Source organism: Nomascus leucogenys, chromosome 8 (assembly GCF_006542625.1).
Source record: "Nomascus leucogenys isolate Asia chromosome 8, Asia_NLE_v1, whole genome shotgun sequence".
In the NCBI taxonomy this organism is placed as follows: Eukaryota; Metazoa; Chordata; class Mammalia; order Primates; family Hylobatidae; genus Nomascus; species Nomascus leucogenys.
The window spans coordinates 31472958-31496819 of NC_044388.1; the positions used below are offsets into that span (position 1 = coordinate 31472958).

Below are 23862 nucleotides of genomic sequence, written 5' to 3' on the forward strand. Positions count from 1 at the left end.
ATGAGCTACTGCGCCTGGCCAGGAATGGGTAAGACTTTTGAAAGAGTTTTTCTTCCCTGTGAGCTCAAACCTTGAATGGAAGAAAAATCACACTCACCTAGTTATGGTGTCGGTGAGGATTGTATTGTGTAGGTGGTTTACTGCGATGAATGGGATCACACAGGGATGTACAAAGAATAATGGGAGGATGGAGTAAAGGACAGTTTCAGAAATTGAGAAAAAATTACTAGAGACACCTTGTATGACTTCGACCTTCATTTTAGGATTGGATGCTGTCTCCCTGTGTTCTTCCAGGCTTGGTGATACATAGCAGTTTTGTTAGGGGAGGCGGAGCTTAAAATCTAGGCAGCTACAGCCCCACAGAGAATAATAAGCTGTTAATAATAACATTAGGTCCTCCTGGAGTTTCAGGGGCTTGGAGAAGGGGAGGCTGCCAAGAAGGAAGGCCGGGCAAGGTGATATTCCTGACTGGGTGCGGTGGCTCACGCCTGTAATCCCAGAACTTTGGGAGGCCGAGGCAGGCAGATCACGAGGTCAGGAGATCGAGACCATCCTGGCTAACACAGTGAAACTCTGTCTCTACTAAAAAATACAAAAAATTAGCTGGGCGTGGTGGGGAGCGCCTGTAGTCCCAGCTACTCAGGAGGCTGAGGCAGGAGAATGACGTGACCCGGGAGGCGGAGCTTGCAGTGAGCTGAGATTGCACCACTGCACTACAGCCTGGGGCGACAGAGCGAGACTCCGTCTCAAAAAAAAAAAAAAAAAATTACCTGGGCGTGGTGGCGGGCACCTGTAATCCCAGCTACTTGGGAGGCTGAGGCAGGAGAATCACTTGAACCTGGGAGGCAGAGGTTGTGGTGAGCCAAGATCACGCAACTGCACTCCAGCCTGGGCGCACAGTGAGGCTCCACCTCAAAAAAAAAAAAAAAAAAAGTGATAGTCCTAAGGGAAAGGCTTGCTTACATTGGGGATTTTTTTTTTTTTTTTTTTTTTTTTTTTTTGACATTAAAACTCACCTTGGTGCAAGAACCTTTTGTCCTCGTCATAGCAATGACAGCACTTATTGATGCACCAAATGTTAAGGGCACCTGCCAGAGACAAGGCAGTGTGCTGGTGGCTGGAAGAAGAGGGGGCTCTTTGCTTCTAGGAGTCATGGCCTGATGGAAGAAATGGGCAAGTCATTACAGAGTGATGGTGTTATACTAGAGCTGAACACAGGAAGGAGTGCTCAAGGCTGCGGGGGTAGGATGGGGAAAACTTCATAGACAAGGTAACATTTCAGTTGCTTTAGAGGGAGGGAGGGGAAAAGAACGGCTTAGGGCAAGACATAGATTAGGGAGGGCACACTGTTTTCAGGGGCAGTGAGAAGTTTGCTCTGACATTGTGTGCGTGCACCCACTGAGCATGGGGACAGAGTAAGTGTCCAGGGAGGGGAGTTGAAACTGCAGAAAAGACAGGGGTCAGACTCTGATATAGCATCTGGTTAAAATGCATTCTTCCCACTCATGGATCTGCTCAGGCAGGTCCTCCCTTCCTGCACACCATGCAGAATGCCCGGGATGTTACCACTTCACTAAACCATTGTCTCATTTAGGTACCGCATCTGGCTCTTTTCTGGTGCTAGGAGAAAAGTATGGGAAAGTGGAGGTTTGGGAAGGGGCTGTGATTGCGGAACAGGCAATTTTACATTGCTTTCTCATGTTTGGCATGCATTTAATGTTTAAAAATTCAGAAAAGTCATGCCTGAGAAAAGGTACAAATATTAGATTCACAAATAATGATTCATAATTTTACAGGAAATTTTCATTGAGTGTTTTTCTAGAGAAAGTATAAGAAACATTTATTTAGACAAGGTCTCACTCTGTCACCCAAGCTGGAGTGCAGTGGCACTATCATGGCTTATTGCAGCCTCGGCCTCCCAGGCTCAACTGATCTTTCTGCCTCAGCCCCAACCTTCCCCTGCCCCCAGTAGCTGGGACCACAGGTGCCCACCACCACACCCAGCTAATTTATTTTGTTTTTGTTTTTTTGAGATGGAGTTTCGCTCTTCTTGCCCAGGCTGAAGTGCAATGGCGCTATCTTGGCTCACTGCAACCTCTGCCTCCCGGATTCAAGTGATTCTCCTGCCTCAGCCTCCCGAATGGCTGGGATTACAGGCCCCAGCCACCATGCCCGTCCGATTTTTGCATTTTTAGTAGAAACGGGGTTTCACTATGTTGGCCAGCCTGTCTCTAATATTTGTATTTTTTGTAGAGACGGGGTTTCTCCATGTTGCTGAGGCTGGTCTCCAACTCCTGGGCTCAACTGATCTGCCTGCCTTGGCATCCCAAAGTGCGGGATTACAGGTGTGAGCCACTGTGCCCAGCCTCTCATTTGTCTTTACAAGGATCTCTGAAGTAAAAGTGTGAGGTCTGTTTATCTGTGTGTTTTTTTGGTTTTTTTTTTCCACCTTCATCAGTGCAAAGCAGATGGAAGATTCTCCTCGGCCCTTTTTTACTTTTCCTCATTGCATTGAATGGTAAATATGCTAAGAAATGCAGGTTGCGGACAGTTCTCTTCCTCGGTCAATTTAAACCATTCGTTTGGTATCTTTTATGTGCCCAATACTCTCTTAGGCTCTAGTCAGGACAAATCAGTTTATACCTTACATTTTTGGATATTTACGAGTGGAAACGTCAGTTATCACGGACTAAGAACCTCATAGCAATGGCTATACAATTGAAGCCAATGAGACACAGAAGCTCTTGGAAGCTTTTATTACAAAACAAACGATTCTATGGTAAACTGGCAAATAACAAGATATATTTAAACCCATTAAGCTCAAACAACGGGGACGGGGGTAGGGAATACAACAAGAATACAAACAATGTAATTAGAGGTTACTTTGTTTTAAATTAGAGTCTCGTTATTTATTCCCTTGCCAAGTAGTATTTTTGTGAGCTAATAGGACACTCCTCTCCACTGCCCTGTCTTCCGCAAAGCTGGGACTGACTGTTGGTTTTTCATAAGCAGAAAGGCCAAGTAGAAAGGCGTATTTTAAGCTTTCTCAGACTCGTGACTTTAACCATTACCGGTTGACAGCAATACTTGCCGACATCATCTCACCTTGCTTGCAGCATATCAGATTGCTGGAGGGGGAAGTGCTTCACTTTCTCTTTCAGATGCACAGCTGAATTGAACTTGAATGAATTAACCAGCAGTGAAATTTTCTGCGTGCCCTACAGCTCCTTTCTGGGACTTCAGACTTTTAGAGATATAGGAGTGAAAAGGAGAATTTTACACCTTCTCTGAGTGTGGAAGGCCAGACATTCCCCTAAAGTGGCTAAGGTGGTGAAGGGCAGAAAGATTGGAAGTCAGGCCCACAGCAGCTCGAATTATTCTGTATTTATCTAGCTAAGCTTTGCTGAGCAGGTGTGAGCCAATTACATACTTTCTCCCCCCACCCCCTTGTCCATGATTACGTAGGGATTCTAAGTATCCTTTGACCTCAAGCAGAGAAGCCCGAGAGCTACGAGGGCTGGTCCAGATGTTTTAGTTATTGTACCTGCCAGGGCAGCCTCCCACGGGGATTGGCCCCAGTAGATTCCTGAGTATCAACTGGATCAGCGTTTTTCTTTCCCACGGACCCTGAAGTTAGAGCATCCCAGCATGGCTTGGACAGGCAAAGCTAAGGGGTCCCAGGCCTGCTCAATTGCTAGGGCCACGAAGGGGCCTTGAGTGCCGTTTAAAGTGACTAGGCTATGCCTGGGCAGTCAGGACACTCTTGATTTTAACTCCGATTCAGTAGGTTTTCCCCAAGACTCAGTTTCCCTTTCCTGTGGGATATAAACTCTTCCTTTCTTGCTCCTCCACAGCTCATCTCCTCCTGTCCGCCTCACGGTGCGGTGTGGGTCCCATCCATTGGCGCTGTAAACCCTCAGGCCCCCGGGGCGCTGGGATCCCAGCAGCTGCCCCCGACAGCGCTGCAGGCATCAGCGAAATGCGCTGCGCCCCCACGCACCCCTCAGGGGGCCGAGGTGGGCGTGACCGTAAAGCGGGCGCACAGAGCCCACATCGGGCCATCTCGGCCTCGGCGGGCTGCGGCTGCTCCCCATTCCTCCGCCCTACTAAGTTCCTCGCGGCCGGAAGGCACAAAAGGATGTTTCAGGGCGGGGTTTCCCATATCCCGCAGCCTTCCCCGGATGCCTCCTTCCCGGCTTGGAGTTGGAAGGGTTTCCTCCGGGCTCTCATTTCCTGCAGCCCGGCGCCTCCACGCGGGCCAGATCCCGTCTCTGTAGCCTCCCCTCGGCCCGCGCCCATTCCCCGCCCCCAGGAGCCGGGCCCGGACGCTCCCGGGGAGCAGCCGCCCTCTCCGGGGCCGGGCGTGGCCGGGCCCTCCTCGTCGGGTTCCCGCCCGCCGCCGTTCGAGTCCTCAGCCGCGCCAGGGCGGTGGCCAGGCGAGCTCAGCGCCAGCAACGGCGAGGGAGGAGGGCCCGGGCGCCCTCCCGGGCTGCGCGGCGCCGGCCGGCGGTGCAGTCGCGCGCTCGCCGCCAGCGAAGCCATTGGCTCGGCGCAGTCACCCCACGCGGGGCTGCCGCGGCGGCCTCCGCGGATTGGCGCGCAGGCGGGCAGGGACCGGGGCGCGCGCAGGCGAGTGCGTGCGGCCCCGAAGCCCCGCCGTCTCGGGGTCCCGCCCCTCCCCCCGGCCGCGACGACCACCCCTCCATTGTCCCCGCGTGGCCCAGGCCGCGCCTGGGGCCGCCGCCAAAGCCGGTCACCACCACCCCGGCCCGAAAAAAGCGCGCGAAAGGCGCGCTCCCCGCGCGGGCGCCCGCGCCGCCTGCCGCCCCCGGCAACTCACTGCCGCATTTCGCGCTCTCGCGCCGCGCCCCGCCCCACCGGCCTAAATTTGCATATCCCAGGATCGCGGCCAATCGCTGCTCGTCTCTCTCGAAGCGGATGGCTTCTGCCTGAGAGGAAAGGGAGTGGCTGGCGGCGCATGCGCCACGGTGGCCGACTTGAACCGAGGCTTTTATTGCTGTAGTTTATTTCCACCCCCTTCCCTCCTGTTTCTCTCTCTCCCTCTCTCTCTCTCTCTCTTTTTTTTCCGCCCTAGCTGGGGCTGTGTTGGAGGAGAGGAAGAAAGAGAGACAGAAGATTGCATTCATCCCTTACGTTCTTGAAATTTCCTAATAGCAAGACCAGCGAAGCGGTTGCACCTTTTTCAATCTTGCAAAGGAAAAAAACAAAACAAACAAAAAAAAAACCCAAGTCCCCTTCCCGGCAATTTTTGCCTTAAAGCTGCCCTCTTGAAATTAATTTTTTCCCAGGAGAGAGATGTCTTATCAGGGGAAGAAAAATATTCCACGCATCACGGTGAGTTTGGTACTTGGGAAATCTGCGGTCGGCCAGCCACCTTTTGTAGCACAGAAGGTCTAAGGAATTTTTAAAAAGGAGGGGAAAGGAGAGGGACCGAACTTTTTTTTTTCTTTTCTGCTGCTAACGGAGGCGATGGTGATGGTGGTGGTGGTTGTGGGAGATGCAGTGATCCAGGATTAGAAGTCTCATCGTTTGCAAGGCATTGAACAGGAGCGCGAGTGCACGAAGGTAGCCTTAGGTAGGGCGCCAGACCCAGTCTATCTTTTATTGTCAGTGAGAGATGCTGCAGCGTCGGCCTGCGGGGTGCAAGCAAATGGATGCCAGATTGAATATGCATGCCTGGAGCTCGGATATTGTTCTCTGGGCTGCGTGCTGCGAGGCTGGACTCCTCCAGCAGCGGTTGGGAGATGGGGACTTGGATCCTCCCCGGGTCTTCCGCCCCCACCCAAAAACGGCTTTCTGGAGCCTTCTCCGGGTCCTTGGAAAAAGGAGCGGGTTTGAGCCCGAAGGCGTAATGACAGCAGAGGGATGCTGAAAAGGGCAGGGTGTACCGGAATGATGTGGAAACGGGAAGGAAAAACAGGGACGAGGTGATGAGCAGAGGAGGAAGGCGGGGGGCCAGGCGGGGGCTTCTTGTTGGCCAGGAACCGGTTTTGGGTGTCCCCCCCGGTTTTCTCGCCCTGTAGTTCGGGGCTGGGGCCCTGGCGGGGATTCGGGCTCGTTTTCTTGTCTCTTTTCCGCCCCTTCTGCCGCCCAGGAGGCGTCCGTGTTGGCGCATACAAAGCGGGCTGCAGGGTGGGCGCGGGGACCGCGACGAGCGGCCGGGCGCTAATGGCGCTGCGCGACGCGGGAGCAGATGGCCCGGCCCCGGCCAGACAATGATCGCGGCGGCCGGAGGACTCGGCGCAGTGCTGGGGCCTGGACTTGTTGGCTTGCAAACCACGGGGAAAACGTCTGTGCCGTGAATTAGCGATGCCTCAGAGATCAACACCGGTCTTGTTCCCACCTCTCCCCTGCTCCCGCCCTCTCCCCATCTTTTCCTGGAAAAATTCGTTCGTCCTATTCTTTCCATCCCCAGTGAAATCCCAGGGAGGGGGGAACGCCAGGGAAATTTATTGTTATATAAGGATGTGCAATTGCAACCGGCCAGCTGATTCCCGGGTAGAACCCAGGACTGAGGCAGAGATCGAAAGAGTCTTTTAAAACAGTCAGGATGTGTCTTTAGGGCTGGATATAGGGACGCTCTTTGGTTCTGGTTTTCTCTTTAGCCATGGGCACCCCGGCTTCCTTTCCGTGCACAAGGGCACACCCATCCGCAGGAGAGAGAAGGGGAGCAAATGCATAGGGGAGGGGGCGTGTGCTCAGAGGATTTTCTAGGATGATCTGAAGAAGGGCGCTAGCTTCTTGAAGGCGAAAGACCCAAGATCCCAAAGGGCCGGGCACGGGGCACCCACCCTTGTGTGTTCACTGCGCTGGAGGAAGGAGTGGTGACTGGGGAGGGAGGATGGAAAGCAGATTTGCAGCAAGCCTCAAATAATTTGCTGTCTTCGTGAATGAACAAGGCAGCTTCATTTTGACAGTGTGGGGAGAAAAAAAATTAAAAGCAAACAACCAACAAGACTTTTTTTTTTTTTAAAGAGCGCCCCCCCCCGCCCCACACCCTTTAAAAAATCTGGTTGCATTATCATAGGACCTACAGCATGATTCCTCCCTCCCTCACCACTGGCAGCCTCTTATGTAAGAGCCTTCTGGAAGGCACTAGAGTGAACGGGGGTGTGGTGTTTCACTTTTTTTCTTGGCATCATGTTGGCTCGGGGTATTCGCAGTAATGGCTGGGGCAGGTACCACAGTGACTATGGAGGCAGGAGGTGAAGGGCGAGGCCTCTCCTTGCCTTCCAGGTGATATTTATTCCATGGAAGCATAGAGATCTGGGAGAGAAGTGGAGATCATTGTAGACAGAGGACAAGTGCACTGATCTGAGTGACCTGGGCAAGTGGCCTAACCTCTCTGAGCCTCAGTTTCCTTATGTGTCATGGGAATAGAACCTGGCCTCATCCACCTCACAGATTTCTTTCGAGGCTCTGATGTCATGATGTGCAAGGCTTTGTAAAGGTCTTTACACTTACCTTATACAGGTGCAGAAATTATTGTTGGCTATTCTCCTTTGGCTTTCCAAAGTCTACGTGAGGATCAAGGACCCTGCAGTGTACAAAATTAAAATGATCTTATTGGTTTTCAGTATGTTAGAGAGCAATAAATAACTTTCTTAACCAAGGTGTGTGTATTTATGTGTAAAATTATCTTTTTTCCTTGCTCTCTAGTAGCTTATCTCTTTTTTAAAGATTTTCTATGATTTCCTTTTCTTGGTAGCTGCTAAAGAGAGATAGCACTTGCTGAGAATATTGTTTCATAACTGAATTTTGAGTTAACTGTTGCCAAAAGAATGTCATTCTTTGAAATGTGGTGCATATTAAAAGGGCAATGTATGGTTCAGCTTGCAAGGTTTAAGCCCATTCTGTATAATACAGGTGCATATTTACTGAACACTCCATGCTAGCATTCCTTCCATCAGCAGCATTTGCAATAACGATGAGTCATAATGTAGCATTTCTGTCACATTCTCAGACTTTATCTGCTGCTTGTCCTTTATTTTTTAGCATAAATATCACCAGTTAAAATATAAGTGCATCAGCAATCTATGGTGCATTGCATCTTAGAATTTGCTATCTCAGGTACTTATTCGTGGGAGTTTACCTTTTTCTTAACAGCCTAGTTAAAGTGGCATAAATGGCGTATTTTTTGTAATCTTTTCCCTCCCTTTTTGCTATACTTGCTGTGATTTACCTCAAAGATAAATGCAAATATAAAGGACATACTGAATGGAAACCTTGCTATGGTTGAACCCAGTGTATTTGTGTGGTATATCCCGTAACAAAAGACTTTTTGGTCAATTGTGCTTGCTTGACACAGTCTTTCCAAGACATGGCTTTCCTATATGTGGGTGGTTTTTTTGGTTTGTTTGTTTGTTTTTAAATTGAGGTTTAGCCAAAAGCTACTTTAAAAAGTACTATCTTCTTTTCTTTTTTTGAGTTGGAGTCTTGCTGTGTAACCCAGGCTGGAGTGCAGTGACGTGATCTCAGTTCACTACAACCTTTGCCTGCTGCTTCAAGCAATTCTCCTGCCTCAGCCTCCCGAGTAGCTGGGATTACAGGCGCCCACCACCACGCCCAGCCCGTTTTTTGTATTTTTTGTAGAGATGGATTTCACCATGTTGGCCAGGCTGGTCTCAAACTCTTGACCTCAGGTGATCCGCCCGTCTTGGCCTCCCAAAGTGCTGGGAGTACAGGCGTGAGCCACCATGCCCGGCCCGATCTTCTTTATATGAAATAATTTTCACTGCTTTTTTTTTTCTTTGGAGTCCAAGGTCTAATTGCAAGAGATGGTTCGTTTATCTAGGGTAAGCTGTCCCTGTGTGTTCTGACTCATCAGGTGATGAATAGGTTGCCACATACAGGCTTACCTTTGTCACTGAACCTTTCCAAAATGGGCTTATTTTGAACATCACTTTTGAATAGTGAAAATGTATCCTTAGCTCACATGTCTTAGCACCTGTTTCTCATAGGTCAGTTACGCGTTGTGACCTTACTGCCTCTTTGTTTCAGAGTGATCGTCTTCTGATCAAAGGAGGTAAAATTGTTAATGATGACCAGTCGTTCTATGCAGACATATACATGGAAGATGGGTTGATCAAGTAAGTGTAACTCATGATATACAGATGTATTTGAAGACTTTCCAGTCTTCCCAAGTATTAGATACCATTTGCATCCACAGTATCAAACTTCAGGAACATCAGAGAGTGACCAACTTAGTATCTGTTTTAAACCGGTTTTGATTGGTGGTAATTAGTGAATTTGAAAACTCAAATTTAGGGAATTCAAAGCAACAATTAATGTACACCTGTTGCATTAGGTATTATGTAATTTACTATTTTTAACTGAGGTGATATGATATCTTTCTGTTGCCAGCTCAAATACTTGGTTTGTGATATGTTGAATATATTAAAGGTTTGCCTAGAATGTCATTGTTTGGGTTGGATTGCCCAAAGGACGCAAACGTGAAAGACAGTCTCCTCTATTGAGACAGCACGTCTGCTTTCTTCATCAAGAATCCAAGTTGGAGGGGCCAAAGAAAGATACCAAGTTAATTACTAAGTAATACAGACAAATTACTGCCTAAATCCTGAGGGAATTTTAGGTTTTATTCTAAGTGGCAACTAGTGCAAATAAGATTGCCCTTGTGTTTATTGTGTTAATGTTACAAAGGAGAAGCAACAGGGCAATTCCTGAGTTTGGATATTTTTGGACGCCAGAGGGTTAAGGAAGCTGAGTTCATCCTAGTATCCTCCTGCCCTTTCTACTGGGGCAGCTCCCGGGGCTCTGGAGAAATAGCACATCTGTTTGAAGACAAACACTGCAGCCAGTGACAGCTTTTAAATAAGCAGCATTCATCAAGGGATAGCTGTAAACCGGTCCAGAGGAGTGGAAAACTGGAGTGGCTGTGACTGTTGCCTGGGAGCTCACACCCAGATTTATGAACCTAAAATAGATTTTAATATTTCCACGTTTAATGTTTTCTCCATGTGTGTTTGCTGTGACAGTCTCAGCTCCAGGCTCTCAAATGCCATGACTTTCATGTTCCATTTTCCCCCAATTATAAGACGGCACGATCTGGTCTGGTAGAACGACACTGGCCCAGAAGTGCACAGGCCTGTGTACTATTTTTACTCATCACCAATTTGTTCTAGAACTTTATCAACTTCTCCTAGATTAATATTCCTTTTAAAAAATTGGTAGAAAGATATAAAAATATTTTTTAAAAGTTGGAAATGAATCATGTCCCCCAACATAATGAATATTCATTTTTCTGCCTTTTAAAATTATATTTCAGCTGTTAGCTTTTTCATTATCTGAATAACTAAACACACGCTTCCAAAATTTTAAATCATTGCAATCATAGTGTTCACTTTTTTTTTTTTTTTGCTTTGTTTTGTTCTACCTCACCCTTCCACCCCTATTTTCCCTCTGGTGAAAAGGATATGATAAAAATAAATGTTTGGAAAGTACAGCCAGGTCTGGAGAAAATTGCTATAGGATAATTAGCTCAACTGCAAGTGTTGTAAAGAAAGTTTAATGACAATTTTTAGAAATATCTTGGGGCCTTGTTATCATTTGATCTTAGGGGGTTTCTTGGGAACAAAACGTCTTTGAGTGGGGCCTCTGGTGCCTTATTTAACTTTTGCTTTCTAGTATACTCTGCATTGCCTCTTGCTGGGGGGTAGGAGTATATAGTGTTTTTATTATGAATCATAACAATGATCTGAAAAGCCCACGGCACAGAGTGGAGGATAGTTTATAGGTTAGTGAAGGTAGCTGTCAGATCCCATTTGAGTCCACATTTCATTTATAACCCTTATCACCAACCCTGTTTACTTAGGCAAATAGGAGAAAATCTGATTGTGCCAGGAGGAGTGAAGACCATCGAGGCCCACTCCCGGATGGTGATCCCTGGAGGAATTGACGTCCACACTCGTTTCCAGATGCCTGACCAGGGAATGACGTCTGCTGATGATTTCTTCCAAGGAACCAAGGCGGCCCTGGCTGGGGGAACCACCATGATCAGTAAGAAACTTAAAAATTATCATTGTAGTGCTTAGGAAGTGTGAGAGTTTGCAAATAAGTCTGTGTTGTTTGATTCTCTCCTTCTAAAACGTGTTGTCCTGAGCCACAGTTCAATCTACCAAATAAGGGGGTGAGGATGTGTTAACAATTTGTCTTATTTATTTATGCTCATTTTCTGTCAAATTTTAAGTTCTCCCATTGAACTAGAGAATATGGTTCTAAGGAGTTTTGATAAGATGAATGGCTTCTTGCTTTCTCTTCATGTGGACTTTTGTCTTCCTTGACCCCAGAATGTGATTTGGTTTCGAAAACACGGCATTTGAAGTCATCTTCAATGCCACCAACTTTAAGCCATTAAGCATAAGTATTTGATTGAGATTTTTAGAAAAATTCCAAAGAGTGCTTCTTTTTAGAATGAGGATGGGGTGCAACAAATGAAATGTTGAAGCAGGAACTCCTGTTCCTCTGATATGAAAATCAAATGGAGGCGATACTCTCTAGGCTGAGTTTAACATAAAAGGAATTGGGCAGTCCTGTCTGAGGGGGGACCCACAGATAATTGTCTTTTAGATATGAAAATTTCTAACACCCACAGCTGGGTGCCCCTTACGTATTGCTCCAAGGGCTTTGTACTTTTTTTGTTTGTTTGTTTGTTTGAGACAGAGTTTCTCTCTTGTTGACCAGGCTGGAGTGCAATGGTGCAATCTGGGCTCACTGCAACCTCCACCTCCCGGGTTCAAGTGATTCTCCTGGCTCAGCCACCTGAGTAGCCGGGACTACAGGCATGCACCCCTATGCCTGGCTAATTTTGTATTTTTAGTACAGACGGGGTTCTTCCGTGTTAGTCAGACTGGTCTCGAACTCCCGACGTCAGGTGATCTGCCTGCCTTGGCCTCCCAAAGTGCTGGGATTACAGGCGTGAGCCACCGTGCCTGGCCACTTTGTGCTTTTTGTTTGACTAAATCTGAACTGTATTCACAGCGCTGTGACACAGCACACATAATATTAAGAGTTTGCTTGTGAACTGCTAGATTCCAGCATGCCCACTGATTGTCCTTTTGAAAAATGTCATTTTGTTTTTGAGGAGGTGGGCAAGCTGCATAGTGGCCCGTCAGATACATATTTTAAAAAACAGATTGCATCCAAGAGTGACAGTCAACATGGAGTCTGTCATATATGAAAAGCTAGCAGTTCAGTTCAGAAGAGGGTCTAAGTAGAAAGAACTTAGCTATTTCTGCTATAGAAAAACCTTTGTTACTGGTTATTTTTCCGAGTGGTGGTCTTTTTGCTTGTGGCTTTGGGGTCTATCTGGAAGCTTCTTTTCTGTCTTGCCTGAGCTAGAGGAATGTTGCTCTGCCATCCCCTCCTAGCCTGAGTTCCCCTGCATTTTAAATCACAGCTCACCCTCTGGTGTTCTCTCTGTCCTGGTCTTCAGGGTCTGAAGCATCAGGAACAGCTCTCTCCTGTTTCAGCTTTCTTGGCACCACTGAGAAAAGCCTCCAAGTGTAAGCCTTGCGACTTGTGTCTTGCTGCACACGTTGCCCTCTAACCTCGTGGGTGCCATTTTCCAGGGATGTCGGGGGGACCTTTCATGCACACCTAGGGAGCGCAGAGCCTGCACCTTGTCAGTTGCTGGAGAATCACTGGCACCTGTGGGAGTTTCTGCCTCTCCTCCAGGGTAGGCTGTGGAGAAACACTTGAACTTGGAGAAGCTTAGACTGTTCGGGCGTCAGCCGGGAAGGCCAAGTCAGGGTGATCATCTGCCTCAGTTTGGAGTTCACAGGGAGACCCTGCAGGCCCCTGGATTGGTCGCAGAGAGTCAATAAGCCATTAAAAACAATATTTCTCTGGCTGGGCGCCGTGGTTCATGCCTGTAATTCCAGCACTTTGGGAGGCTGAGGTGGGTGGATCACTTAAGGTCAGGAATTTGAGACTAGCCTGGCCAGTGTGGCGAATCTACTACAAATACAAAAATTAGCTAGACATGGTGGCATGCTCCTGGAGTCCCAGCTACTCGGGAGGCAGAGGCAGGAGAATCTTTGAACCCAGGAGGTGGAGGTTGCAGGGAGCTGAGATTGCACCACTGCACTCTATCCTGAGCAATAGAGTGAGACTCCATCTCAAAGAAAAGCAAACAAAAAAATTCTTGAGTGAATGGTCAGTGTCATCTATCACTGGAGAGGGAAATGCCCCCAGCCAGGAGTTAGGAGTCTGGAGTGCTGGCCCCCTTCCGACACTGACTTGCTGCGTGACCTGGAGCCACTACCCTACTCTATGCTCTAGCTGTGCGTCTGCAGTGAGGGATTTGTACTAGATGACTCTGGAAGTCCTTTCCAGCCCCCTACATTCGACCATTCACTGAAACTCAGAGAGATTTTGCCTCTCATCAAGTACACTTTGCTCAGCAGATACAGAAAGGCCCTGTTTTCTCTCACACTTGCTGGAAAGAACCCCTCAGCCCACCATCTCCTGTCCTGCGTTCCTGGATCTGCCTCTTCCCTCCACACGCTCGCCCTGCGCTTTGGCCCCCACTCTTGTTTTTGACTCTTTCCTGCCTTCCCTTCCCCACCACAGGAGCATCGCCTTCTTGCCACCACCCTGAATTTCTCTTTCGTCTTCCCGCTCAGTGGCTGTGGCCTTTTTTCCATTCATCCAGATGGGTTTCTTCTGTTTAGGGATGAGGGACATACCCCTCTGAGTGTGGCACCTGGCCCAGGGAGCTCAGAAGAGTTAGCAGATGGCCTTATGGGCAGGTGGTCCAGAAAGGGGAGTGAGGAGTCTGACCACCTGCTCTGCTTCCTTGGCCAGAATGCTATGGCATTTGCATGGAGGCTGTGTGATGCGATCTGGCTATAGAGTGGGGCATCCAATGAGCGAACCTCAAGGAGTAAAAGTCGTCAGAGGGGGCAGTGTGTGGTTAGCATTGTGACCCCCAAATGCCATTGCTTTTATAGCCTGAGAAAAGTACTAACTACTCTTGCAAATAACCACCTATGGTTACTGACCCCTGTAGAATTTCTGCTAGCCTGCCTTTCCCTGGGGGAGGGAATGGTAATAATACAGATGAGGAACTGAGGAATTTTTTTCCTTTTTCTGTTTGCTGGCCAGACATTCTGCATTGCTTTAAGTGAGTGAGTGGCTGGGATTTGCTTCATAGAGAAGGAGGTCTTGCAAAGAGAAATAGCTTAATGCCACTTCATTGGCACCTAAGACCTGCTGCTTTCTTTGACTTAACATATTGAGTCCAGAAAGAAATGCTTGGGGCACTTTGAAAACTTCACAGGCCCACTGCTGCTTGCTGAAATAAACAATTGAAGTGAATTGGTACAAAAATCTCCCTCTTCCTCCCAACTCCCCGCCGCCCCGCCCCTGGGCACTCCACTCTCCTGGCTTTCTGGCCTTCTCCAGACATGTCACCAGTTCACCTGCCCTCCCAGGTAGATCCTCACCTGCCTCCCTGCTGGCTCTGCGTTTCCCAGGTCACAGGCCCTGGAGGCTCCTTTCTGTCTGAGATGGAGCCACATGTAGAGGAAAACACAGCCAAATATTCTCGGTTTAAAAAAGGAGATGGCATGTCAGCAGCAGAAGATAATATTATTGCCATTAAACAGAGCCTGCTATTGAGAATTGCACAATGAGATCTTTATGAGGCGGACTCAGTGTGGAGCAGGGGGAACGCCCTTTGCCCTTTCCACCCAGTGGTGGGTGGGCAGAGACTGCAGACATACCCTGCAGGCGGCATCCAGACTGGCTGAGGGGTTGCGGGGGCGGCCGCATTACTGCTTGGGGAAAACCCTACGGACTTCCCAGGGCCTTCATGGTCATTCGAGTTCAGGATCTCAGAGTTTCTAGGAAGCAGCTGGGAACAGTTACCTCTATTTTATAGAGGGGAAGACTGAGGCCGGAAGGACAGACACGACTTGCCAACACTTAGCCTGTGCGTCGGTGCAGGTGGCCAGGTGTGGAACATACACCTGTAGCTCTGGCCTCACCGCTTGCCATGGGGCCACCTTTGCTCTCAGCCTCAGTGGCCTCATCTGCAAAATGGGGCAAGTTTTGACAAAGGTGTACTGTGGTGGCATCACAACAGCATCTGCCCAGTAGTGAACATTCCCACGTGGTAGCTATTGTCATTCCATCCTTGCTGGATACTGGCACCCTCCCATCTCTTGTACATTGAGCTCTACTCTCCCCCACACAGCCGGAGAAACAGGCCCAGCTGCCGCAGGGCTTGACCTGAGCATTCACTGAGAGCTGGCGCTGTCTAGGTGTGGCTGGCGGACTGTGTGCTTTGTGTGTTGCTTCTGGGGGCTGCATCTTGAAACATTACACTTCCTGGGTCCCCACCTTACCTGGTTAAAGTAGCAAATCTGCTGGTGGGGACTGTGACTCTGTATTTGAATCTGGTGCTTGGGGAGCTTTTTGAAAGCATGACTTTCAGGGGTCCGTGCCGGATCTGCACACTCTGTATCTCCAGGGCTTGGGAACCACTGCTCTGAATGTTATTTCTGCTCACCTGAACTCCAGGCTTTCCCTAGAGGATGTGCACCATCAGGCACAACACACCCAGCAGGCTTCCTGGTCCCTGGGTAGCACTGCACAGCAGAGATGGGGATTGGACTCTAGCAGGGAGGAGTAGGGGAGGTGCTGCTGCCGCAGGGCTGGAAGGGGCCCTCCCTCCTGAGCACCAGCCTTGTCACTTCTCCTCTGGCTGTGGCTCCCTGGATGTGCATCAGGCACCTCCACCCAACTGTCCCCAGTCAGACCCCCTGTCTGCTCCCTGCAGCTTTTCCGGTGCCCAGTCCTGGAGAGGGCTCCCTCGAGGTTGTGCTGGCGGTATCTGCAGAGTCATCCTAGCATCTTCATGTCCTCGTGCTGCCTTGAGTTGCTTTCATCTCTATGTTACCTCTTGCACTCATTCCCTTACCCACACGGATTTGACTTTTGTCACCTCTTCCTGGATTTTGGCCCCAGTCCTCTGAGGAGTCTTGCTGTCTGTCCCCAACCTCCTGCCTCTCACCAGGATGTTTTTCTGGCGCAGCTTTCATTGTGCCGCCTTCTTCCTCTGAAGCCTTCAGTGACTCCCTCTTGCTCAGAGAATCAGCCCAAGTGTCAGAACCCTCCACGACGTGGCCTATTCCTGCTGCCCCAGCCCAGACTTGCATTGTCATCTCAGCCAGGGATGCCCTCCCTTTCTTTCCCTGCCTCTAGAAGCTTCGTCAACCTTGGTGGCCCAGCCTGGGTGCTTCCCATTCACTGATCTCCTCCTGTGATCTGTGGCTGCTGTGTGGCCCCTTCGCAAACATTGGGCTTTTATCCCACAGCCCAGGTGGCATTCAGCCTTGCATGTGGTTCAATCATGGCCCCTCTGTCTCTTACATTTTCCTATTCCTTGCCGCCTGGGCGGCCTCACTCCTCAGAGGCACTCTGTTAATGCCCATGGGTGAATGAATGAGTGAATGAATGAATGACTGAATACACTAACGATACTTGATATCCTGCTTCCTCTGAGTGATGCCAAGAGACTTAGTGTCACAAGGAGGGAGGAGGGTTTAGGTATCCGATGTGGACTGTGTTCACCCTGATGGAAGCAGCCGCTTGCTCAGCAGTGGCTCCCTCTGCAGCCCCAGCTCCCTGAGTCCCTGTGGTCAGCTCTGGTCATGGTGGGGGAGGGTGGCAGAAAGGGGAAGCCCGGAGCCCAGGCATGGCCTGTGGTTGTGGACGGGACAGCTCCCTCTGTCTGGGCTGTTCTTCAGAAGGGGGTGGGAACAGCAGCTCTCTCATTGGTCCTCTTGTGAGAAAGCCTGCTCTCCAAGTACAGAGGGTCACAACATGGAGAAATCACATGGTCCCAGCACCACAGTGGACCCAGCAGTCATTCCCCCACATGCCTTGGGCTTGTCCCGGCTCTTCCTACTGAGCCTCACCATGGAGGCAGGAGGGCTGGGAGGAAGGCGAGGTGGCTTCCTGAAGGGACGTGGCTCCTATGTGTCACTGCGGTACATCCACGGCTTGTCATTTGTTCATCCATGTGGCATGTGGGTTGCTCCCTCCTTATGGCGAGTACACATGTGTGAACGCATGCACACACTGTAATATGGATGTGTCTGTAATTGATACTTTGATTATTCCCTTTGCAGCACTCATTTGACTTGGGTTAGAAAGTGTTTACAAAAACGCCCGACCACATCAGACCCAAGTTTCAAAGTCCAGGACCAAAGTTGTTGCCACAAAATCTGCCTGTGGCCTGGCGATTAGAAAGCCACGTTATCCAGTGGGCCATTGGTGTGGGCTGGTTCTCTGTGCTCCTCCCCTCGTCCCCTCAGTCTCCACATGGTTGAGGCCACACATTTCTCCTAAGGACACGGGTGCCCTCTGCAAGCAGACGCCGGGGGCCTGGGTCCACTCAGGTGTCACTGCGTGAATCTCGGCCTTGAATGGCTGGACTGGAAGAATCCATCCTCCCCCTTGGCATAGTTTGGGCCGATCTAATGCCTGGCACTGAGCAGAGTGGAGGGATCTCCTAATGCCTGGTGCAGTGCAGAGGAAGGATGACGGAGCATCCTGAGAGACAGCACAGCTCTTCCCAAAGGTCCATCACGTACACTTTACCGAATGCCTTTCTCATGAAGGGAGTCATTGGGTTGGGCTAGCCAGGTAGGCTGGGTAGGCCTGTGGGGGTTAGGGACTTCTAGGCCCTTCCAGAAGCAAGGACATCCCTGAGTGGGTGTCTAGACTCTGTTTCATGGACATCGTGGCAGTTATCATACTGTCCCAGGGTTTCTTGCCCCCACCTGGCCCTGGGAGCTGGCAGTTACAGTGCTGGAAATGAGCCTGACTCACTGGGGCAGTGATCTTCCACCCTTCAGGTGCCCTCATCCCAGTTCCTACTCTGCCTATGGCTGTTGTACATGAAGCCTGGAGAGTGGCAGCACTGGGGGTATCCCAGAGCCTAGTTTCTGACTTGCCCTAGAGCTGGGTCACACAGACTATTGGGAACTTCCTGTCGATCCTGCTGGCCTGATTGACAGCTGGAACCAGGAGTGGAGGTGGGGCCCATGGGAATGCCAGGCTCCAGAAAGTTCTGCCTGACCTTTGGATGTGAGGGTCAGGCATTCAGTGGTCGGGTCTCAGGGTTCCTTATTGCTAGATGAAAGCTTCCACGACACACATGTGTCTGAATGTGCCCTTGTCCTATGTCCTGGCTGAGTGAGTTGGGCAGAGACTTCTGAGGACAACGATCGTGGCCTCTCCATTTTTCTAAGGCCCCTGCATGCCCAGAGCTGGCTGTGGGGGCAGCTGGAGAAGCTGCCCAATGAGTCTGATGGGAGCCAGACCTGTTACTCCTTCTACTCATGATAGCTTTAGCATCGTTGTCCCGGGGCAACCCTTTCTCATGTGAAACCTTGCGTGGAACCCCCTCCACCTGAGACATGAGACTGATGAATGCAGAACTGCTCTGGTTGGAATGGTGGGTGGCGGGTGGGCTGTGGGGAAGCCCAGATCCTCTCTGCTTTCTCTTTGTCATCCCCCCGTGGCAGCCCCTCTGCCTCTGGAGAATTCCAGAGCTTGGGGAAGCACAGGATGGAAACCACCCCATCCTGGCACTGCCTCCCCCTCTGCCCACCTCCCCTGCAAAGCTTGCAATGCGACTGGTCCTGGTGTAGCCTCCATGTTGAGTTGTAGAGGAAAGGGTGTTTAGTAAGCAGGCACATACCCACGGAGTCGCTTAAGAAAACACTTAACCACACTAAGTTTTTAGTAGTTTCGTTTAATATCCCTCTCTTTGTTAAGACAGGAACCAGGGTAGAGCGCCTGTTTCATTTTCCCTGCCTAGGTTTTGGTTGGTTTTCTTAGCGTTTTATGACAGCCCATAATAGGTGAGCATTGTGCCCTTCTTTAAAAAATTAATGGTGCAGAGAGTTTTATTTATTTATTTTTTAGAAACGGTGTCTCACTCTATCACCCAGGCTGTAGTGCAGTGTTGCGATCATAGCTCACTGCAGCTTTGAACGTCTAGGTTCAAACAATCCTCTTGTCCCAGTAGTTGGGACTGTAGGTGTGCACCACTACACCCAGCTAAGTTTTTACTTGTTAGTAGAGTTGGGGTCTTGTTATGTTGCCCAGGCTGGTCATGAACGCCTGGCCTCGGTTGATCCTCCTGCCTTGGCCTCCCAAAGTGCTGGGATTATAGGTGTGAGCCACTGTGCTTGGTACATTAGTACCTGTTCGGTACATTAGTTTTTTGTTTTTTTTTTGGGACGGAGTTTCACTCTTGTTGCTCAGGCTAGAGTGCAATGGCGCAATCTCGTCTCACCGCAACCTCCATCTCCCAGGTACAAGCCATTCTCCTGTCTCACCCTCTCAAGTAGCTCGGATTACAGGCACGCACCAACATGCCCAGCTAATTTTTTTGTATTTAGTAGAGACGAGGTTTCACCATGTTAGGCTGGTCACGAACTCCTGACCTCAGGTGATCCACCCGCCTCGGCCTCCCAAAGTGCTGGGATTACAGGCATGCGCCACCGTGCCCGGCCGGTACATTAGTTTTAAAGGGAAAATTGACTGTGGGTGGCCAAGGGATTTGTGTTTTCTGACTTAACCATCCATGGCTCTGACCCCAAGTCACCCATTAAGGGCTGTTTCTCCCTTTTTTTTTCCCTCTTCCTCCCCAAGCTGACCTTTCTCTTTCTCTTAAGAAGTGATTACTGATTTCTTTGGGTTTTGAGGGTTCTGTCTTTGACTCTCTGTGATTGTTGGGTGAAGCCATTTGCTCAAATTCCTTGCTTTTAGAGCGTCTTAACTGCCATGGTAATGATAAAGGGGAGTGACAGTGAGTAGAAATTAGAGTTCTTTCTGGTTAACCCATTTGGGAGGTAGCTTTCTTTGAATATGACTAAGTGTTCCCCCTAATGACAGAGAGGATGTTGCTGGGGGTTGGGTTGCGGCAGCTGAGGCTGCTGTCCAGTTAAGAGAATTTTGCAATGAGCTAGGGCAGTGGTTTAAAAACCTTGACTACACATTAGAATCTCCTGGGGAGTTGCAACAAAATGCAGAGACCACACCTTCTGATTGTTCTAGGTGGACCTGGCATTGGTCATTTTGAAAGCCTCAAGGTGATAGATGGGATTAAGAATCATGGGTCCCAGTGCTTGTTCTGATAGGTGGACTTCTGTTGAAACCGAATCAATGTCTGCCAAGATTTTCTGAAACCCAGAGCTGCCCTCTGCTCCCTGCTCTGTCCTTTCCTCTTCATGAAGGGAGTGGGATCACACTGTTGCGATCTGGCCAGGGTAGATTCTACAGCCAGATGCTCCCCAGAAGCTTAACCATGGAGGGGCTGAGCTAATTTTCACCAGAAAGAGCCTCCTCCTTCAGTTGCTGTCCTTGGTGTTCGGGAAGGTTTTACTTGGCTAATTCCCTAAAAGGGCACTGGTTAGGACTTGGAGTAAGTGGTGATGAGCAGGAGCAGGGCTGGCTGGTGGGACAGGGTGGGTGCCGGGGGCAGAGGGGAACTGGAATGTGGACTGCTGTCCCCAGCCTGTGGCCACCTGCTGTGCTGGTTTCCCTGAGAAAACTGTACTGTCTTTAGGTTGAATCTGTAGTGTTTATGACCTAATCACTCTCTAATGATAGGTCAGGACTGGAATCTTTCCTTGTGGGGAGCCTGTGAGACAAAAATCAAAAGGGCCTGATAATAACATAGAATCATGGACTCTTAAGGCAGCCATTCACCTCCTTCCCAGCCCCCCTCCCACAGCTGGGCACAGTTTATTGGACCAGGCTTCAGAAGATGGGATTGTAAGTAACTCAACAGGACAGGATGGGAGCGCTCCAAGAATCAGATCTAAGTTTAACTTCTCTTTCTAGTGCTTTCTGTTTGAGTGTGATCATCCTAATGTGTTTCTAGATGGCTATTTCCACATCTGTAAAATGGAGACAACCAATTCTTATGTCTTAGGGCTATGGAAAAAGTGAGTTTTTTTGTACCATACTATTGAAAAGTAATCATTGTGACACCTTTGGAACATGTGTGAAAAGATCTCCCTCTCTCTCTCTCACATCTGTCTATATCCATTTTTATCTTTTTGTCATCTATCTCTGTCTATCTATCTATTAATACATATTTATCTAGCATGACCTGGGATAGGTGAAGTCTATAGCCAGGTGGCCACCAGAAGCTTACAAAATGATCATCTACCAAATCTACCATCTATCTATTTCCCTACCTACCTATCATTTATCTAATCTATCTATATATTGATATATATCTATCTAGTCTATATCTATCGATATGACATCTATCATCTCTATTTAATCCATCATCTCTATATCTGTTGATTATCACTTATCTGTTTTATTTATCCTAATCTATCATTAATCTATCATCTTTCTAATCTATCTGTATATATCTATTGTCTATCTAATCTATCAATTGACCGTTCGTCTGTTCATCTTTCATATACCAAAGATGCAGTTGCATGCCACCTGATTCCAGCTGGGTTATCTCACTTCACTGTCACTTGGTGAGATCAGGAAGAGGTCTCAAGGATTGTTTCAACTTCAAGCCCGTGTACATGAGTTTGTGTTTTGAACATAGCAGGAAAAACAATGATGTATAAGAAGTTTTCTTATTGGCTGGGCATCGTGACTTATGCCTGTAATCCCAGCACTTTGGGAGATTGAGGTGGGAGGATCACTTGAAGCCGCCAGGAGTTCAAGACCAGCCTGGACAGCAAAGTGAAGCCTTGTCTCTACCAAAATCAATCAATCAATCAATAACTAAAAATAATAAAAATAAAAAATTAGCTGGGCGTGGTGACACATACCTGTAGTCCCAGCTGCTCGGGAGGCTGAGGTAGGAGGATTGCTTGAGCCCCAGAGTTTGAGGGTGCAGTGAGCTATGATTGTGCCACTGCACTTCAGTCTGGGAGACAGACCCCATCTTAAAAAAAAAGGTATAATGTTGCTTATAGAGCTTATAATCCTGTAAGAAGACTTCTTACGCAAGAAAATAAAAATTTTACTTTTTGCTATTTTTTTTCCTCCTCCAAATAATCTCTGGAGAATTTGGAGCCTGATTTTCTTGACAACACATCTGGCCCTGCAGATGTAAAACAGTGTTCCCAGAAAACAGCCCATCAAATCAATAACTCTTGCTGTCTTTGAATTTTCAGCCTTTTTTGGCATTCAGTTGAGGCCAACTTAGTAAGTGTCTATTGCTGTGCTGTTGAATTCAAGCCCCTCCGTTTTTCATGGTGGATTCCTTGCATTGTCTGCTAGGGGGGTTGCATTCCTCACTGAACCAGACCGCTGCCCTCCTCCCCCCTGCCCTGCAGTTTGCTGAGCTTCCAGGCAGGGCTGCAGGGTCGTGCTGCTGGAAGTATTGGTGACAAATTCTTCCCCAGTGGGTGTTTCGGCTAAGGAAGGATTTAGTCATGTAGGGCCTACCATGCCCAGCAGTGCAGCGTGGGAGAGGCCTGGCAGAGGGCAGAGCTCTCTTCTCTCCAGCCGGGTGTGGCTGGTGGCTCCTTCCTCTTTTGTGGTGTCAAACCAAGGGATAGTATGGACCCAGCAGAACTGAAAGCAAAGGGAGGACCCATTATTAGCCAGTTCTGGCAAAGGTGAGCAGCTTCTTTGTGTGGACAGGCACATCTCATGCCTTTTTGCTTCAGCTGGGAGGTTTTTTTTTTATTATTACTGTTATTTATTTATTTTGTGCCTTAGCTCATTAGCTGCAGAAATCACAGGGGATGAAAAAGCAGGTAGGACGGGTCCATTCTTAAAGCAAGGAGAGAGTTGAGTGAGGAAACTGTCCCTGAGGCCTTGACAGATATTTTGGAGCCAACTCTGAGCCCAGTGAGGGAGGACCTAATCTCTTGGAGGAAATGCAACTTTAGCTTCAGAGTTTTAAATGGAAACTGCACAGAAAGCCACAGCTTGGGCACAGCATTGGTGGCGTGTTGTTGTGTCACTTTGCACAGTTAGATGGGGCTTTAGCCCTCTTTGTAGGATGAACGTTTAGGTTCTTGTCCAAACAAATACACTTCTATATCCTACTAATAATTATTCCAGGACAGCAGTGGAAACCAGGGCTGTCCTAGGCAAACCCAGGCATCCATCACTCTAAAGGACCCATGTTGAGTCCTCTTGTCCTCCAATGAGCTCGGGAAGGGGATGACTCTAGCAGTTGCTCTCTGGACCTCTCCACAGACCTGCCGGGAGTCATGGGTGGGAGTTGTGTGATTCCGTCTTTTTCACAAGAGATGGTTAGAAGAAAGGAGTTTGGAGGGAGCAGATAATTGATATCATTTATCGGGAACCTGTGGGACGCAAGCCCTGCATACACCATTTCTAATCCTTCCATCAACCCTGAAGATAGGTAGGCTTATCCTCCTGTTATAAATGAAGTAATGAGAAGTCCAGAGAAGTGAAGTGACTTGCCTGAAGCCACAGAGCCTGCAAGTGCGAGGGCTGGGATTCCAATCCAAGCCCTGGGCCAATGGCCCTTGCAGATCCTAGAACGCGAGAGGAACGTTTGCTTTGTAGCAGTTAGACAGCCTGCTCATGAAAGCTGCTTTGTGCCCAGCCTTGTGCCAGGTGCTTTACAACAATCCCAGACACAGCACCCACCTTGAGTTTGCCCTCAGGTACAGGGCTCCTATCCATCCTGGAAGAACAGAAAGATTTTGGTGTTCAAGTTTTATCCTGCCCTTCTATCCACCTGTTATTTAAAAGTACTTTTTCTGTAATATATAGGGAGAAAATGATCAGATATCATACATCTCCTACTAAGTGGGAGGCTGCACCCAGCATGGAAGATGC

General features: G+C 48.9%; 1 protein-coding gene across 2 annotated transcripts in view; it reads left to right on the plus strand.

The window, feature by feature from the left end:
• DPYSL2 (dihydropyrimidinase like 2) overlaps window positions 1–23862 on the plus strand; it is a 122423-nt gene that overhangs the window by 37865 nt on the left and 60696 nt on the right. The window contains exons 1-3 of one of the 2 annotated variants that reach the window (XM_003272889.2): window positions 4893–5355; window positions 9022–9110; window positions 10853–11037. In XM_003272889.2, coding sequence (XP_003272937.1) covers window positions 5317–5355; window positions 9022–9110; window positions 10853–11037 — 313 coding nt within the window. In that variant the 5' untranslated portion in view covers window positions 4893–5316. Of the gene's footprint in view, window positions 1–4892; window positions 5356–9021; window positions 9111–10852; window positions 11038–23862 lie in introns of those variants that run through there. The other variant, XM_003272890.3, reaches the window with a different exon arrangement.